We start from the raw sequence: 18,632 nt of genomic DNA on the forward strand, positions 1-18,632 counted from the left end.
CTCATGATGATTGGCTAGCGCCAGTGTCCAGTTCCATGGCTACGGGTAAGCCATTCAATTTTACATTTAGCATTATAGGTGGACATTTCGTCGCAAGTATGTGCACCCCGTGTACTTCAGCATCTGGCTCCTCTCTCAGAGGCTCAAAATTGCTTTGATCCACCATGGACCAATCTCCCTCTGCCACGTGGTGGTTAGCAGATTTTGCAGATCTGCAAGCTCGTTGAAGGTGCCCCATTGTTTCACAGCTCTTGCAAACATACCCTTTGAAGCGGCATGAATAGGCTGAATGGAAGCCTCCACAATGCCAACAAGGTGTGAATTGCCTTGCATTCATCCTTTGTTGCGGACTCTGAGTCATCTGGGTCACCTGAGGCCTGCTGGCAGTTGCAGACTCGTGGTTTCTGCCCTGTACATTTCTGCTCGCAGACACAGTTCCATTTAATTTGTGAACATTGCTAGCACTTGTGTGCTGAGAGATTTGTTTGGTGTTATCACTGGTGGACATAAACGCCTGTGCTATCGCAATGGCCTGACTGAGGGTCGGTGTCTCTACAGTCACAAGTTTTCGTAGGGCGGTCTCGTGGCCAATGCCCAGTACAAAAAAGTCTCTGAGCATCTGCTCCAGGTCGCAAACTCACATTGTCCTGCAAGTCGCCTTAGCTCGGCGACGTAGCTCGCCAGTTCCTGACCTTCAGATCACTGGCACGTGTAGAACCAATACCTCGACATCAGCACGCTCTCCCTCGGGTTAAGATGCTTCCAAACCAGTGTACACAGCTCCTCATATGACTTATCTGTGGTTTCACCGGAGCCAGAAGATTCTTCATGAGGCTGTAGCTCGGTGCTCCGCAGACCATGAGGAGGACCGCTCTCTTTTTTGCAGTGCTTCCTTCTCCGTCCAGCTCATTGGCTACAAAGTACTGGTCGAGCCGTTCGACATAGGCTTCCCAGTCCTCGCCCTCCGAGAACCTCTCCACAGTTTGCTGCATCTTTGCGTTGGATTCGTATACTCGTCACCTGTTGTGTTTCTGACACAGATGAGACTGCACACAGGGAGGTTAAAGTAACAGTAACTTCAGTCTTTATTAAGACATTCCAGAGTGAGGAACAGGCTTTCGGGGCCGGCTTATATACAGTGCTCCCAAGGAGATGGGATGCGCTCCCTGGAACATGGGAGTGCATGCTTTACAGATACACAACAGATACCATCCCTTATTTCATTAGTTAGCCACGGATGGTTATCCCTTCTCTTAAAAGAAGCTAGAAGCTAAACAAAATGGACCGTTGGCCTTTGTCTCAAGTGGGCTGGATTACAAAGGGCAGGAAGTTATGCTTCACTTGTACAGAATCTTCATCAGACTCCATCTGGAATACTGCATTCAGTTCTGGGCATTGAACCTCAGGAAGGATATATTGGCCTTGGAGGGGGTACAGAGCAAATTCACTGGAATAATACTAGGGCTAAAAGGGTTAAATTATGAGGCCAGGTTACAGAAACTTGGCTTGTATTCCTTTTTTCCACACACACGGTAATAGAATTCTGGAACTCGCTCCCCCAAATTGACTCGCTGGGTCAATTTAAATTTTCAAGATTTAAATTCAGTCTTCCCCAACATAAATATCAAGAGATTTGGAGCAATGGTGGGTAAACGGAGTTGAGATGCAGATCAACCATGATCTAAATGAGGCTTGAGGGGCTGAGTGGCTGACTCCTGTTCCCATGTTCCAGATCCTATGTTGTGTCTTTGGTACATGCCATAGTGCATTTCTCTAATCTTTCAGATTGAAAATGCTTTAGTGAGATAAGATCAGATATAAATTTGGAGTTGCTTTATTTTACCGACAACAAGTGAATGTACCAATTGATCGTCACGATCAAAACTCCCCTTGCCTCACCTTAACTTCAAACCCCTCATTGTGGATAAGAAAACAAAGTTACAAATCACCCCACATGGTCCTCCATTAGTGGGTTAGCTTAACCTTTTCCTGCTGCGCATTCTGGTTCTGACTAGCACTGTGCTTAAGATGAATGCGTCAGGTTTCCTTCCCACCCCTACCTGGGCCGACTGACTTCAACTTGCCCCTTTGTCTTTTTTCACAAAGTGGGAAGGCTCCTTCCCTGTTCAAGAATTTGCCTGTCAATAAAACAGGCCACAGCTCCCCCTCCCCTTAGTTTGTGGGTCTCCAGGAACCATTGTCTGAATTAATGGGACTTTGAGTCTGGCTTGAGTCCATTAATTGTTACTGTCATAGTTTGAAACAGTCTGTGAATTGTGCCTTACCTCAAACTGATCCATAAGGCTTAAGTGCACGTTTTCAATGCCTGGCTCAATAACAAATTAACTCCTTTTTGTCTCGGCAGCTGCACGAAGGATATTAACCTGTGAGAACACTCTCAATTTTAAGATGTACATAAATCTATTCCTTTCTGCAGAAATATCATCAGAAAAAAGAAATGTGACACCTATTCCAGGAATTTAGCCAACACCGAGTGATAAATTTCCTAGGGGCAATGTTGTATTCCATCTTTTGACATCACGGCTGGGTTAGTGATGAATCAGCACCAATACCAGCTGGGTGCTGTAAACTGAGCAACCCTTCCCACAAAGCTTACTGAGTGATGGGAAGGATTACTATTCTGTTGCCTCATGCCTATGCACCCTGTTGTTTTGTCCCTTCATTCCGGTTGAGCCCTGCTATTCTCTGTAGTTTGCCACAGATTAATGGGTTTTGACTATGCTTAGAATTGGGTTGCTGTTTCCCATGTGTACTAATTAATTTCTCTTGTACGATTCCATTTTTCACCCCTTTCCTCAGTTTTCGACACACCACATATTTCCCCTCGTGACACTTTGGGTAGAGCCCCACTTTGACGAAAACAGCAGCCCGTGAGTATCAGAAATGATTGATCCGCTCTCATGCAATGAATGAATTCTCATGCTAGGCACATGATTATAACTCTGGCCTTCTGGCAGGATTGCTGTTTTTATTCACTGATACTTATTGCAGGATTTCTACCCATTGCTCTCCATTCCAGCGTTCTCCTGGGCACCTGCTTTTTTCAGAGTGGTCAGGGAACCCTTTACAGTCGGAGCATCTTTCACTTGCTCCAGAATGGTTGAGGGGTGGAAGGTCTGAGTCATTTGAAAACAAATAGTGTGCAGCTTTTTTTTGAAAAGCAGGAATTGAATCCTGGACTTTTTGCTATAGTTATTTTCATTGATTTCAGTGGCCAGGTCAGTGCTGCTGCACGGCCACTGCTGGATGAGAGCAAAAACATCATATTCCCCACCACAACTTCTGCCCTACGCACTGGCAACAAGAACAGAAAATTGAGGAGTGAAGGAGTGGTGAGGGTGAGGTAAATGTACGTGATGCAAAGAGGAGGGTTTGAGTCCCCCAGTGCACTGCATTCACACGCTGCTCAAGCTGAGCCCTCTTAATTCAGCGGTTTTACATTGCGTCATATTTGAATGCCAACAGTCCTGCTATCCAGTGGGTTGTGTCTGAGTAAATGGGTACAGGTGACCACTCTTGGAAAGGCTGGTGGTGCTAGTGTGTGTGTTGCTGTGTTCTCTGCCTCCTGTGTGTCTCTGTCTCTGTTTCTCTGTCTCGCTCCCGCTCTGGCTCGGACTCGAGTCTGCACGCGTACCCTATCGCACATGCTGTCTATCTGTCTGTCTGTTTCTCTGTCTCTCTGTCTCCCTCATTTTCTCTCTCTCTCTCTCTCTCCCTCTCTCTCTCGTTCTCTGCATATGTGTGTTTGTCTCTGTCTTGTCCTCGCTCTCTCTCGTCCTCTGTATGTGAGTCTCTCTGTCTCTTTCACTTGCTGTTTTTTTTTCTGTAGGAATGCCCTGAAGATAACCACAGCTGAAGATCAGTTCATCCTCACTGCAGCATCGCCTCAGGAGAAGGTAAAGTGAGTGGCTCTCCAATTCACTGGTATAGGAAGAGAGGAGGAAGTTGTAGTAGGGAATGCGGTGTTTTTGGGCAACATATGATTAGCTGGGCCTTTTCTGCCAATAATTTGATTATGGGAATGAGCAGACTACTGGTCCTGAGACTGCAATGATGGTCACCTTAATGTGCACTTTTATTGCAGACCGACAGTGGACATATCAGATTTCAGTTTAGAGACTGGGCGGGAGAGGAGGTTGAGCATGTGGTATGTTTATCAATAAGACATGCAAGCTCAGTTAGAAATAAAGTCAACATTTTTAGCCCCCTCCTTCTAAGCTGTATTTAAAACCAGAATGTATTGGTGAAATAATGACATTCTAATCCAGTGCTACTGACTGTCGTTCTGTTAAGGCCGCTGTCCCAACCACTGCTTTTTTACCATCGGGGAGTGCCAGCCCCACATGGACTGCAGTGATTCAAAGAGAACACCCACCACCTACACACAGCAACTGGCGATGGCCAATAAATGCAGCCTTGCCATCGACACTCACGATCTGAGAACAAATAAAACACACCGGCAACTCTTGGGTATGTTACCCACATTGATGGGACACTAGTCTGGGCCCGGGATTTTACCCCACACTCTGATCTCCGGGGCAGGGGACAGGACTCCTGCCCACTAAGGTAACTCTTCCCTCCCCCTCACTGTATGGGAGCTGGGATAAACCGCACCCCTAATAATAGGACCCTCTCCCTCACTGGGAGCTGGGATGACCCCAGCTATAACAACAGCGCCCTCCTCCTCACCGTATGGGAGCTGGGATAACCCCAGCTCCAATAACAATCCCATGCTTCCTTTTTCTGGAAGTCAAAGAAAAGCAGAGAGAACATCCCTCAGTGCAGTTCAGTCACCATCTTGTAGCTCTGTGGAAAGGTTGATTGCAACTGGTTCAAGGTTTTTTAGTGGTACAGCAATCTTTTAATCTGTGGGGTGCTTTGATCAAAACCATTTTGCCCAATTTAATCGATCCATCCCACCTGACTATTGATGACTGGCTGCTGCGTTTCCACTCTTTGCAGCCTCTAGGTTTTAGTTGACTAGCGCCCAGCTGTTCTGTTGCCGTGAACACAACTGAAAAATCAGTTTAACTGGACGCGCCAGCTGTCCGTTTGTCTAACTAGAAAATGGGATTTGTTGGTCCTGTTAACCCATAAATCTGAGCAAACCATTGCTTGAATCCTGTGGAGGTTGTCTACAGGAGTGGTGTGTTGGTTTGGGGTTTCTACAGAGGTGGTGTGGTAGATTAGGTTGTCTACAGGAGCGGTGGGTTGCCTACAGGAGCGGTGGGTTGGTTGGGTTGTCTACAGGAGCGGTGGGATGGGTACTTTGCGTGCAACGCTCCCGTTGGGCTGCGTAGCCACGCAGCGGTCTGCAGATCGTGCGCCAAGTGCTCAGCAGCTTTTACATGGGACAACCCACACATGCACGAAAATTTTTATGGATTGTGCAGCTAGTTAAATGGGCCGTGCACCAAATCAAAAAAAATTACAGGGAACATTGGCTGCATGGTGGATTGTGAAATGTTGAGTGTTTCACTGTCTTTTCATTTCAGACGAAGTGGTTAAGAGCAATTAACCAGGCTGTGGACCAGGCACTGAGTGGTGCTCCGGATATTCTGGCCTCTGGACCGGGCAGCGTCACACGAGCCGAACCCCCCATCTCGCGCACCGCCACTTACACCTTCTACAAGGAGCCACGGCTGAAGGAGGCAACTTATGAAGGTCGCTGGTTGGCTGGAAAACCACACGGCAAGTGAGTGTCAGTGTTGCACGCATGCGCGCACTCGCCCGCAAGCATGCTCAATCTGGAGAATCTGACTTAAGTCTCTGAGACACGTTTCGATGCCAAGCAGAGTCTAACTAGAAAATATTTGTGAGAAGGGATGTTCCCAGGCACAGCAGTTGTGTGCGGGGGAGTTGTGAAGATTGTGAGACTTGTACTTCCCATTTAATTCTCAGTATCTTCTAACTGTGTTCTCTCATTCCCAGGGGCATGCTGCGGTGGCCTGATGGGAGAACGTACTCTGGCGATTTCAAAAATGGCTTAGAGGATGGGTAAGTGTCAGAAGCGTACAAATTGAATTTTCTGCGATCCCTGAGCAGTTAGTTGATCTCACCTAGGGCAACGGCAGGGGGGGCTCTGATTTAGGGAAGGGGGAGAAAATCAGCCAGAGCTGCTCCTGCTCACTATCTCATGCTTCCTGCTGGAACCTGTGCATGTGTACACCCGCATGGATATCAGGTGAGAGCAGGCTCGTCCCTCTGTCGTCAAATATCCTGGCAACGCTCTGTGTCTCGGCTCACCCATGTCAGCCTTGGCTCAGTGGTAGCACACTCCAGAGACTTGAGCCCATAATCCAGGCCAACACTCCACTGCAATATTGAGGGAGTGCTGTATTATCGGATGTGCTGCCTTTTGGATGAGCCGTTAAACCCCTCGTCTGCCCACTTAGGTGGATGTAAAAGATCCCATGGCACCAAAAAATCCCTCGACTAACATTGGTAAAACAGATTATCTGGTCTTTCATTTTATTGCTGTTTGTGGGACCTTTGGCTGTCATGTTTCCTACATTGCAACAGTGACTATGCTTCAAAAGTATTTAATTGGCTGAAAGACGCTATATAAATGCAAGTTCATTTTCTTTTTATTTGGGTGAGGGACTGTGTGGCCAGCATCTGTGGAACCTTGCTCCAAGTGTCTTCAGAAGATATGGGAGACAAATCCTCTTATTGGGGATGGGTTGTTTATGCAAGGATGGGCATGTCACTGATGAGTGCGTGGAACAGGTGAGGTTCTATGGATTGCACCCAGGCACATTGTTTTTGAAAGCAGCCTTAATCCACACATTTGTGGACTGTGGCCTACAGCGGTATCTGGCTCGATGGTTCAAGCAGGATACCTATTGTTGCCAGGCTCTGGGCTTGTTGGAAGTGAACACTGGGCTGTGGTACTCTGCAGTTCGTAGAGCAGGTAGACTGGCGTAACATGGGCCAGTGTTCCCTTGATTTGAGGACGAACTCCTTGAAGTGAGAGTGTGGTGCTAAAAGTTTTAATTTGTCGTCTTAGATATGGAGAGTACATCATACCCAGCAAAGCTCTGAAAAAGAATGATCACTATCAGGGCCACTGGAAAGAGGGCAAGATGCATGGCCATGGGATCTACAAGTACGTTCATGTCTCATTTCATCTACTGGTTGGCTTCAGTGTCTTATTTGATATGTGTTGGTTTTGGGAGGCTGGTCTAATTTGGGCTGTTTCTTGGTTTAGTGAGGCTTTGGGGTCTTGATTGTATCCATTGGTTGGTTTTGTGGTAGGGTCGTCCTGCGACCCCTGGTAGGGTCCCTTGGGAGTCTGTGACGTGTTGGTTGAATTTGGAAACACTCCCCCCATACACCTCTCAGAGAGCGTTCCCCCTCCTCTGAGGGAACATAAGAACATAAGAATTAGGAACAGGAGTAGGCCATCGAGCCCCTCGAGCCTGCTCCGCCATTCAATAAGACCATGGCTAATCGGGCCGTGGACTCAGCTCCACTTACCCGCCCTCTCCCCGTAACCCTTAATTCCCTTATTGGTTAAAAATCTATCTATCTGTAACTTGAATACATTCAATGAGCTAGCCTCAACTGCTTCCTTGGGCAGAGAATTCCACAGATTCACAACCCTCTGGGAGAAGAAATTCCTTCTCAACTTGGTTTTAAATTGGCTCCCCCGTATTTTAAGGCTCTGCCCCCTAGTTTTAGTCTCCCCTACCAGTGGAAACAACCTCTCTGCCTCTATCTTGTCTATCCCTTTCATTATTTTAAATGTTTCTATAAGATCACCCCTCATCCTTCTGAACTCCCAACGAGTAAAGACCCAGTCTACTCAATCTATCATCATAAGGTAACCCCCTCATCTCCGGAATCAGCCTCGTGAATCGTCTCTGTACCCCCTCCAAAGCCAGTATATCCTTCCTTAAGTAAGGTGACCAAAACTGCACGCAGTACTCCAGGTGCGGCCTTACCAATACCATATACAGTTGCAGCAGGACCTCCCTGCTTTTGTACTCCATCCCCCTCGCAATGAAGGCCAACATTCCATTTGCCTTCCTGATTACCTGCTGCACCTGCAAACTAACTTTTTGGGATTCATGCACAAGGACCCCCAGGTCCTTCTGCACCTCAGCATGTTGTAATTTCTCCCCATTCAAATAATATTCCCTTTTACTGTTTTTTTTTCCCAAGGTGGATGACCTCACACTTTCCGACATTGTATTCCATCTGCCAAACCTTAGCCCATTCGCTTAACCTATCCAAATCTCTTTGCAGCCTCTCTGTGTCCTCTACACAACCCGCTTTCCCACTAATCTTTGCGTTATTTGCAAATTTTGTTACACTACACTCTGTCTCCTCTTCCAGGTCATCTATGTATATTGTAAACAGTTGTGGTCCCAGCACCGATCCCTGTGGCACACCACTAACCACCGATTTCCAACCCGAAAAGGACCCATTTATCCCGACTCTCTGCTTTCTGTTAGCCAGCCAATTCTCGATCCATGCTAATACATTTCCTCTGACTCCGCGTACCTCTATCTTCTGCAGTAACCTTTTGTGTGGCACCTTATCGAATGCCTTTTGGAAATCTAAATACACCACATCCAACAGTACACCTCTATCCACCATGCTCGTTATAGCCTCAAAGAATTAGTTAAATATGATTTCCCCTTCATGAATCCATGCTGCGTCTGCTTGATTGCACTATTCCTATCTAGATGTCCCACTATTTCTTCCTTAATAGTTTCAAGCATTTTCCCCACTACAGATGTTAAACTAACCGGCCTATAGTTATCTGCCTTTTGTCTGCCCCCTTTTTTAAACAGAGGCGTTACATTAGCTGCTTTCCAATCCGCTGGTACCTCCCCAGAGTCCAGAGAATTTTGGTAGATTATAACGAATGCACTGCTATAACTTCCGCCATTTCTTTTAATACCCTGGGATGCATTTCATCAGGACCAGGAGACTTGTCTACCTTGAGTCCCATTAGCCTGTCCAGCACTACCCCCCTAGTAATAGTGATTGTCTCAAGGTCCTCCCTTCCCACATTCCTGTGACCAGCAATTTTTGGCATGGTTTTTGTGTCTTCCACTGTGAAGACCGAAGCAAAATAATTGTTTAAGGTCTCAGCCATTTCCACATTTCCCATTATTAAATCCCCCTTCTCATCTTCTAAGGGACCAACATTTACTTTAGTCACTCTTTTCCGTTTTACCGTATATACTCGCGTATCATGCGACTTTTGAAGACCTAAATTGTAACCTAAATTTGGGGGGTAGCATGATACGCGAGATACAAAATTTGCGGGTGTGAAGTGCTGGCCAAGATTAGGCTGTTAAGCAGACCGTATCCATTTACGGTAAGTCAAATACTACATATGTATATCAAATAAAGATGATTTTGATAAAACTGCTGTTTTACTTGCTGATACACACGTAATGTTTACGCTTTCCAAATCAGCTGAGAGGCTAACTACCAAAGGAAAACAGAAACGATTCTTAATGAAACTATTACCGGTATATTTATTTTTTTAAATGCTTTAACAATCAAATCTCCATCTATCTCAGTCCATGCTTCTTTTACTCACAAACACAGTAGAGGCAAATCCGGAGCCTTCATATTCCCTCCCTTCATAAATGATTTCTCTCCTTCCACCATCCAGTCATTCCATTTCTTTCTTATATTGTCTTTAAATGGCTTATTAATGGATACGTCAAGTGGCTGAACGACGCTAGTCAAGCCAGCTGGAATGATTGCTATATCGGTGTTCGATTCGCGAACAGCTTTCACAACAGAATCCACTCGATGTGACCTAAACATATCCCACACAAGTAAACTTTTTTGGCGTCGTAAACCACCTGCTCTTGATTCCCAAACTCTCTTCAGCCAAATCTTGCAGCCATTATCGTTCATCCATCCTTTTTCGTTTCATGATTCGGTTGTTAAGGTCTGTATTCGATCGTTGTTATGTGTTAGGGTACTTGTTACGTGTTGGGTACTTGTTAAACTTGTTTGAAAGCCTAGCCTAGTGTCATATGGTATCTCAAAAAAGTGACTCGCATGATACATGAGATATATGATAAAATCATGTTTTGGGGACGAAAATTTAGGGGTCGCATGATACGTGAGATCGTAGGATACGCGAGTATATACGGTATATATCTGTAAAAGCTTTTACTATCTGTTTTTATGTTTTGCGCAAGTTTACCTTCGTAATCTATCTTTCCTATCTTTATTGCTTTTTTAGTCATTCTTTGCTGTTGTTTAAAATTTTCCCAATCTTCTAGTTTCCCACTAACCTTGGCCACCTTATACGCATTGGTCTTTGATTTGATACTCTCCTTTATTTCCTTGGTTATCCACGGCTGGTTATCCCTTCTCTTACCGCCCTTTTTTTTCACTGGAATATATTTTTGTTGCGCACTATGAAAGAGCTCCTTAAAAGTCCTCCACTGTTCCTCAATTGTGGCACCGTTTAGTCTGTGTTTCCAGTCTACTTTAGCCAACTCTGCCCTCATCCCACTATAGTCCCCTTTGTTTAAGCATAGTACGCTCATTTCTGACACAACTTCCTCACCCTCAATCTGTATTACAAATTCAACCATACTGTGATCACTCATTCCGAGAGGATCTTTTACGAGGAGATCGTTTATTTTTCCTGTCTCATTACACAGGACCAGATCTAAGATAGCTTGCTCCCTTGTAGGTTCTGTTACATACTGTTCTAAGAAACAATCCCGTATGCATTCTATGAATTCCTCCTCCAGGCTACCCCGTGCGATTTGAGTTGACCAATCGATTTGTAGGTTAAAATCCCCCATGACTACTGCCGTTCCTTTTTCACATGCCTCCATTATTCCCTTGATTATTGCCCGCCCCACCGTGAAGTTATTATTTGGGGGCCTATAAACTACGCCCACCAGTGACTTTTTCCCCTTACTATCTCTAATCTCCACCCACATTACTCCCTCGAAGGGAATTATCCCCTCTTGTCCTCTCCCCACCCCCCCCCCACCCCCCCAAGGGGAGGACAGACCATCTCCCCCCCCCCCTTCCCTCAGACAGAACGTTTCTCCCCCCGCCCCCCCCTCCACCGGGCTAGGATGGTAACACTCCTCCGCCCCCCCCCCCCCCCCCCCACATACACACTCTAGAGTGCTTTGGGACCATCAGTTGTGAGCGATGGTGTTTACACAGCACTTAGTGGAGAAAGAGCATCCGGGAGATCGCCGAGCACCTCGAGTCTCGTCGGCGAGTGCATGCAGAAAACAAGTACAGGCAGTGGAAGGAGCGTGCGGCAAACCAGACTCCCCACCCACCCTTTCCTCCAATGACTGTCTATCTCACCTGCGACAGAGACTGTAATTCCCGAATTGGACTGTACAGTCACCTGAGAACTCACTTTTGGAACGGAAGCAAGTTTTCCTCGATTTCGAGGGACTGCCTATGATTATACAGCAACGTTTCACCCCAGCACTCTGCCTGTAATTGATGAACGGGTTCATCTTCAACACCGCCACTAATTTCTGAACTTGCAAAACCTGCAGGAAATTGGTCATTTGCACTAGAGGAATAACTGCACAAAAGCGTGTTCGGACCAAAGGCACCACTAGTGTGGGTATACATCTCTTGGAAACTGGGCTGAGAACCAGAATAGATTTCCTTTTATAGTCAGTACTAAACAGTTGGCAAAAATGTGCAGTTTAACCCATTCTGGAGTCGGGGTTATGGTGCAGAAGTTTTTCTGTATTTGTTCATGGGAGATGGACTACATCAGCAAGGCAGCATTTATTGCCCATCCCTGAGGGCATCAAGAGGTAGCTGTGTAGTGTGGGATAGGAGTCACGTGGGTCAGGGTGCTAGGTGCCTTCCTGAAGGGTATTAATGAGCCAGTTGGGTTTTTATGACAATACAACAGCTTTCATGGTCCCAATCCTCAAATTACCGGATTTATCAGTAGGATTATAGCTCGCAACCGCTGGGTACCATAACCATTAGATTATCGTACCTGCAAAGCAAAAGAATGTAACATGCTGCAAATCCCTAACCCCTAACGTGGCCAATGTTCATTGTACAGTGAGTAGATTAAGGAGCATTGGATCACAACCAATCCAGACAAATGGAATAGAACTCTGCTGGCTGTATGGATGCTATGTGTGATGAGTATAGACGGTCTAGTTACTGGAGGGCACAAACCCAGCGATGCCAGCTCACTTGTGGGGGGTTCGGGGTGGAGGCTGGATGTCCATTCGCCCTGCTGCTGTAGGGGGTTAAGCCATGTTACATAAACTTAGTTTGCATTCTCTCAATATTATAAGGTTGAAGAGTGACCTAATCGAGGTGTTTTAAAATGGTAATGGAATCCAGTGGAGTAGATACTGAGTAACTGTTTCCTCTGGTGGGGGAACCCAGAATAAGGGAAAATAATCTTAAAATTAGAACAATTGAGTAGGGAAATCGGGAAGCAATTTTTCACTCGAAGGGTGGCAGGAATTAGGAACTCTTTCCCTGTCAAGGCTGTGGATGCTGGGTTAATTAAAATTTTCAATCAATAGATTTTTATTGGGTATCCAGGGATGAGGAACACAAAGGTGGGTAAATAGAGTTGAGGAACAGATCAGCCCATCATCATAGGCAGTCCCTCGGAATCGAGGAAGATTTGCTTCCACTCCTGAAGTGAATTCCTTGGTGGCTGAACAGTCCAATACGAGAGCCACAGACTCTGTCACAGGCGGGACAGATAGTCATCGAGGGAAGGGGTGGGTGGGACTGGTTTGCCGCATTCTCTTTCCGCTGCCTGCACTTGATTTCTGCATGCTCTCGGCGTTTAGCCTCGAGGTTCTCAGCGCCCTCTCGGATGTACTTCCTCCACTTAGGGCGGTCTTGGGCCAGGGACTCCCAGGTGTCAGTGGGGATGTTGCATTTTATCAGGGAGGCTTTGAGGGTGTCCTTGTAGCGTTTCCGCTGCCCACCTTTGGCTCGTTTGGCATGAAGGAGCTCCGAGTAGAGCACTTGCTTTGGGAGTCTCGAGTCTGGCATGCGGAGCTGATCGAGTGTGGTCAGTGCTTCAATGCTGGGGATGTTAGCCTGAGTGAGGACACTGATGTTGGTGCGCCTGTCCTTACAGGGATTTGTAGAATCTTACGGAGACATCTTTGGTGATATTTCTCCAGCAACTTGAGGTGTCTCCTGTACATGGTCCATGTCTCTGAGCCATACAGGAGGGCAGGTATTGCTACAGCCCTGTAGACCATGAGCTTGGTGGCAGTTTGGAGGGCCTGGTCTTCAAACACTCTTTTCCTCAGGTGACCGAAGGCTGCACTGGCGCACTGGAGGCGGTGTTGGATCTCGTCGTTGATGCCTGCTCTTGTTGATAGGAGGATCCCGAGATATGGGAAGTGATCCACGGTGTCCAGGGCCGCGCCGTGGATCTTGATGATTGGGGGTGGCGGCGCTGTGCGGTGAGGACAAGCTGGTGGAGGACCTTTGTCTTACGGATGTTTAGCGTAAGGCCCATGCTTTCGTACGCCTCAGTAAATACATCGACTATGTCCTGGAGTGCAGCCTCTGTATGTGCGCAGACGCAGGCATCGTCCGCGTACTGTAGCTCGACGACTGAGATTGGGGTGGTCTTGGACCTGGCCTGGAGTCGGCGCAGGTTGAACAGGTTCCCACTGGTTTTGTAGTTTAGTTCCACTCCAGCGGGGAGCTTGTTGACTGTGAGGTGGAGCATGGCGGCGAGGAAAAATTGAAAAGAAGGTTGGGACAATGACGCAGCCCTGTTTGACCCCGGTCCGGTCTTGAATTGGGTCTGTAATGGATCCGTTGGTAAGGATCATGGCCTGCATGTTGTCGTGGAGCAGGCCGAGGATGGTGACGAACTTTTGGGGGCATCCGAAACGGAGGAGGACACTCCATAAACCCTCGTGGTTGACAGTGTCAAAGGCCATTGTAAGGTCGAAGAAGGCCATGTATAAGGGCTGGCGCTGTTCTCTGCATTTTTCCTGTAGCTGTCACGCTGCAAAATTCATGTCCGCTGTGCCCCATAGGGGACGAAATCCACCGTGTGACTCCGGGAGGAGCTCCTCGTGAGAGGGAGTGTAGAGGGAGCTGTACTCTGTATCTAACCCCTGCTGTACCTGCCCTGGGAGTGTTTGATGGGGACAGTGTAGGAGAAGCTTTAGACAGCGGGAGGGGTTGGAGGTTATGGGGAGGGAAATTGCCGAGATCTGGTGGGAGTTGTTTGGAGCAGGGGAGAAACATAGGCCCCAAGTTTCCACATTATTTGCTCCTGATTTTTAGGAGCAACTGGTGTAGAATGAAGTATCTTAGAAATCGGAATTCTCGTCATTTAGTTTGCTCCAGTTCTAATCAGTTAGAACAGTTTCACTTTGGAACAGAATTTTTTTTTTCAAAAGGGGGCATGTCCGGCCACTTACGCCTGTTTTCAAAGTTTCGTCAGTGAAAACTTACTCCAAACTAACTTAGAATGGAATAAGTGAAGATTTTTGTACGCTCGAAAAAACCTTGTCTACACTTTAGAAAATCAGGCGTAGGGAATGGGGGGGGTGTTTAAAGGGAAGTTTACAAACATTAAACACTTCAGTTTTACAACTAAAGAGCCATCACCAATAATAAATGATAAATACATCAATAAATCAACCAATAAATCAATCAAAAAAAATTAATAAGAAATAATTTTTTTTTTAAATCAATACATAAAACATTTTCTGCTTACCGACTGCAGCACCGGGAGCCCTCCAACAGCGTGTTGGGATGCCCCCCCCCCCCCCCCCCAGTGTGTCTCTGTCAGTGTCTCTATCTGTCTGTGTGTGTCTCTCATTCTCTGTCTGTCAGTGTCTGTGTTTCTGACAGCGAGGAGGGGGGCAGCAGAGGGAGGGAAGGGGGAGGGAGGGGGGAGAAGGGGATGGGGAAGGGGGAAGGCTGAACGGGCCGGGCCCAAGACTTTGGGCAGAGCCTTTACAGGTAGGTGGCAACGGGTCGGGGGGAGCGTGGGTCGGGGGGAGGTCCGGTCCGCGGGCGGGGAGGGAAGCGGGACTCGGGTCGGGTCCGGGGGCGGGGGGGGGGAAAGCGGGAGTCGGGTCAGGTCCGGGGGGGGCGGTGGTGGGGGAGTGGGAGTTGGGCCCGGTCCGGGAGCGGGAGTCGGGTCGGGTCCGGAGGCGGGGGGGGGGGGGGGGGGGGAGAGAAGCGGGAGTCGGGTCCGGTCCGGGGGTGGGGGGGGGAGCGGGAGTCGTGTCGGTGTCGGGCCCGGTCAGGGGGGGGATGGGGGATGGGGGCGGGGGAAGCGGGAAGCGGGAAGCGGGAGTCGGGTCGGTGTTGGGTCCGGTCTGGAGGCGGGGGGCGGGAGTCGAGTCTGGTCAGGAGGAAGCAGGAGCTGGCCATGGGAGGAGCCTTATTCACGCAGCTCCAGTGAGGCCATTTGGCCAGGGCTAGGGGCTGCGTGCTTCGGGCCCCTCCCACACAGTTTCGGGCGCCTGGAGCTACTGCACATGCACGCCTACTGTAGCGCGCATGTGCAGAGGTCCCGGCACTGTTTTCATCGCAGGGACCTGGCTCCGCCCCCTACAGCTTGTGCTGCGTTGCACCGAGGGCCAGATGACCTGCAGGGAGGTGGAGAATCTGGAAGGTTTTTTTAGGCGCACTTTGTGGTGCGAAAAACAGGCGTCCAGGTCGGGACTGCGCCGTTCTAGGCACGGCTCGAAACTTGGGCCCATAGAAACATAGAAAGTAGGTGCAGGAGTAGGCCATTCGGCCCTTCGAGCCTGCACCGCCATTCAATGAGTTCATGGCTGAACATGCAACTTCAGTACCCCATTCCTGCTTTCTCGCCATTCCCCTTGATCCCCCTAGTAGTAAGGACTACATCACCTCCTTTTTGAATATATTTAGTGAATTGGCCTCAACAACTTTGTGTGGTAGAGAATTCCACAGGTTCACCACTCTCCTGGGTGAAGAAGTTTCTCCTCATCTCGGTCCTAAATGGCTTACCCCTTATCCTTAGACTGTGACCCCTGGTTCTGGACTTCCCCAACATTGGGAACATTCTTCCTGCATCTAACCTGTCTAAACCCATCAGAATTTTAAACGTTTCTATGAGATCCCCTCTCATTCTTCTGAACTCCAGTGAATAAAAGCCCAGTTGATCCAGTCTTTCTTGATATGTCAGTCCCGCCATCCCGGGAATCAGTCTGGTGAACCTTCGCTGCACTCCCTCAATAACAAGAATGTCCTTCCTCAAGTTAGGAGACCAAAACTGTACACAATACTCCAGGTGTGGCCTCACCAAGGCCCTGTACAACTGTAGCAACACCTCCCTGCCCCTGTACTCTCATCCCCTTGCTATGAAGGCCAACATGCCATTTGCTTTCTTAACCGCCTGCTGTACCTGCATGCCAACCTTCAATGACTGATGTACCATGACACCCAGGTCTCGTTGCACCTCCCCTTTTCCTAATCTGTCACCATTCAGATAATAGTCTATCTCTCTGTTTTTACCACCAAAGTGGATAACCTCACATTTATCCACATTTCCTTCATCTGCCATGCATTTGCCCACTCACCTAACCTATCCAAGTCACTCTGCAGCCTCATAGCATCCTCCTCGCAACTCACACTGCTACCCAACTTAGTATCATCTCCAAATTTGGAGATACTACATTTAATCCCCTCGTCTAAATCATTAATGTACAATGTAAACAGCTGGGGCCCCAGCACAGAACCTTGTGGTACCCCACTAGTCACTGCCTGCCATTCTGAAAAGTACCCATTTACTCCTACTCCTTGCTTCCTGTCTGACAACCAGTTCTCAATCCATGTCAGCACACTACCCCCAATCCCATGTGCTTTAAGTTTGCACTCTTGTGTGGGACCTTGTCGAAAGCCTTCTGAAAGTCCAAATATACCACATCAACTGGTTCTCCCTTGTCCACTCTACTGGAAACATCCTCAAAAAATTCCAAAAGATTTGTCAAGCATGATTTCCCTTTCACAAATCCATGCTGACTTGGACCTATCATGTCACCTCTTTCCAAATGCGCTGCTATGACATCCTTAATAATTGATTCCATCATTTTACCCACTACTGATGTCAGGCTGACCGGTCTATAATTCCCTGTTTTCTCTCTCCCTCCTTTTTTTAAAAAGTGGGGTTACATTGGTTACCCTCCACTTGATAAGAACTGATCCAGAGTCGATGGAATGTTGGAAAATGACTGTCAATGCATCCGCTATTTCCAACGCCACCTCCTTAAGTACTCTGGGATGCAATCCATCAGGCCCTGGGGATTTATCGGCCTTCAATCCCATCAATTTCCCCAACACAATTTCCCGACTCATAAGGATTTCCCGAGGGACCTACCTCCCGGTAGCTATGGTGACCGGGAGTGTAAGCACGTAAACCCAAACCCTTACCCCTCACCCTAGTCCAAACCCTGCGAGTCCCACGAGTTTGGGCCTACCTCAGGCTTCCTACCACATCGCCCATCGATGTTCCCTGGCGACCAGCAGATCAGCCATGAACTAACTGAATGACGGAACAGGCTGGAGGCGCTGAATATCTTCCCCTCCTGCTCCTGTGTTTCTCTACATGAGTTAAAGTGGAGGAAGCTCCTTACCCTGTCCAGTCTGGAGTGCTGATGCTGTCAGTGAGTGCCCAAAAGCACTGAGTTATAAACTTTTAAAACTTCAGGGCTGCAGGCCAATAACTTGGTGTTCACCGGCTGCAATAAACATTTCTACCCGATGAAGATCCTGAATTGAAGAGGGGCCTGAAAGATCTTGGGGTGGGGAACCATCTGATATCCGGTCGCATGCTGATGTTTTATCGTGTGTGTACAGCTGGTTGTCTGTGGAAACTGCGTTGTGATTAGATGAGACTGACTGGCTTTCTTCCTCCCCCCCCCCCCACCCCCACAGATATGCCACGGGAGAGGTGTACGAGGGCTGTTTCCAAGACAACATGCGCCATGGGCACGGCTTGCTCCGCAGTGGCAAGCTGACGTCATCCTGCCCCAGCATGTTCATTGGGCAGTGGGCACAGGACAAAAAAATGGGCTACGGCGTGTTTGACGATATCACGAGGTAACGGAATGTTATTTGCAATGTAAATCTCTTCTGTGGACACAGCATGTGATGAGCAGCATTTCAAAACTCTGTGTCCCTGCTTTATTTGTGTCATGCTCAGTTTAATTTGCAAATGGAGTTCTGAGCTGTAAAACTTCCTCCATTGTGAGGTAATGTTGAGTGCAAAAAAATTCACAGCCTCTTGACATTACAGAGATCCCACTGATACCGATGCTAGAAAGGCGAGAGGCAGATTTAGTCACCTATCCGGAGACAGCGGACATAAATGAAACTACGAATGCTATGAAATTCGTAGCAACTTGGAACGAATTGCAGTCCCTACTAACAGATTTGTCCTTCCAGGTCTCATGGACGAGTTAGCCTGCCTCATTAATCATTAATACCCTGGAGCACTGTGAACCTGCCTTGCTCAATTACCAAATACATGAGTCTTTCACAGGGGATTAACTCCGTTCCAAATTCCATTTCCAGCTGGGTCCTCTTGGAGCCAATCCTGCTTACTTACGTTGTCCCACCCTTTCAGGAGGATAGTC

The 18,632-nt window shown here is 47.9% G+C and overlaps 1 protein-coding gene across 8 annotated transcripts in view; it reads left to right on the plus strand.

Moving 5' to 3' along the window:
• Positions 1-18,632, plus strand: part of als2b (alsin Rho guanine nucleotide exchange factor ALS2 b) — a 191,049-nt gene that overhangs the window by 115,588 nt on the left and 56,829 nt on the right. For all 8 annotated transcript variants that reach the window (XM_070876070.1, XM_070876068.1, XM_070876069.1 and 5 more), the window contains 6 exons: positions 2,821-2,891; positions 3,851-3,917; positions 5,517-5,716; positions 5,953-6,018; positions 7,031-7,129; positions 17,932-18,096. In XM_070876070.1, the coding sequence (XP_070732171.1) occupies positions 2,821-2,891; positions 3,851-3,917; positions 5,517-5,716; positions 5,953-6,018; positions 7,031-7,129; positions 17,932-18,096 (668 nt within the window). The remainder of the gene's footprint in view (positions 1-2,820; positions 2,892-3,850; positions 3,918-5,516; positions 5,717-5,952; positions 6,019-7,030; positions 7,130-17,931; positions 18,097-18,632) is intronic.

This window comes from Pristiophorus japonicus, chromosome 3 (assembly GCF_044704955.1).
Source record: "Pristiophorus japonicus isolate sPriJap1 chromosome 3, sPriJap1.hap1, whole genome shotgun sequence".
Lineage (NCBI taxonomy): Eukaryota > Metazoa > Chordata > Chondrichthyes > Pristiophoridae > Pristiophorus > Pristiophorus japonicus.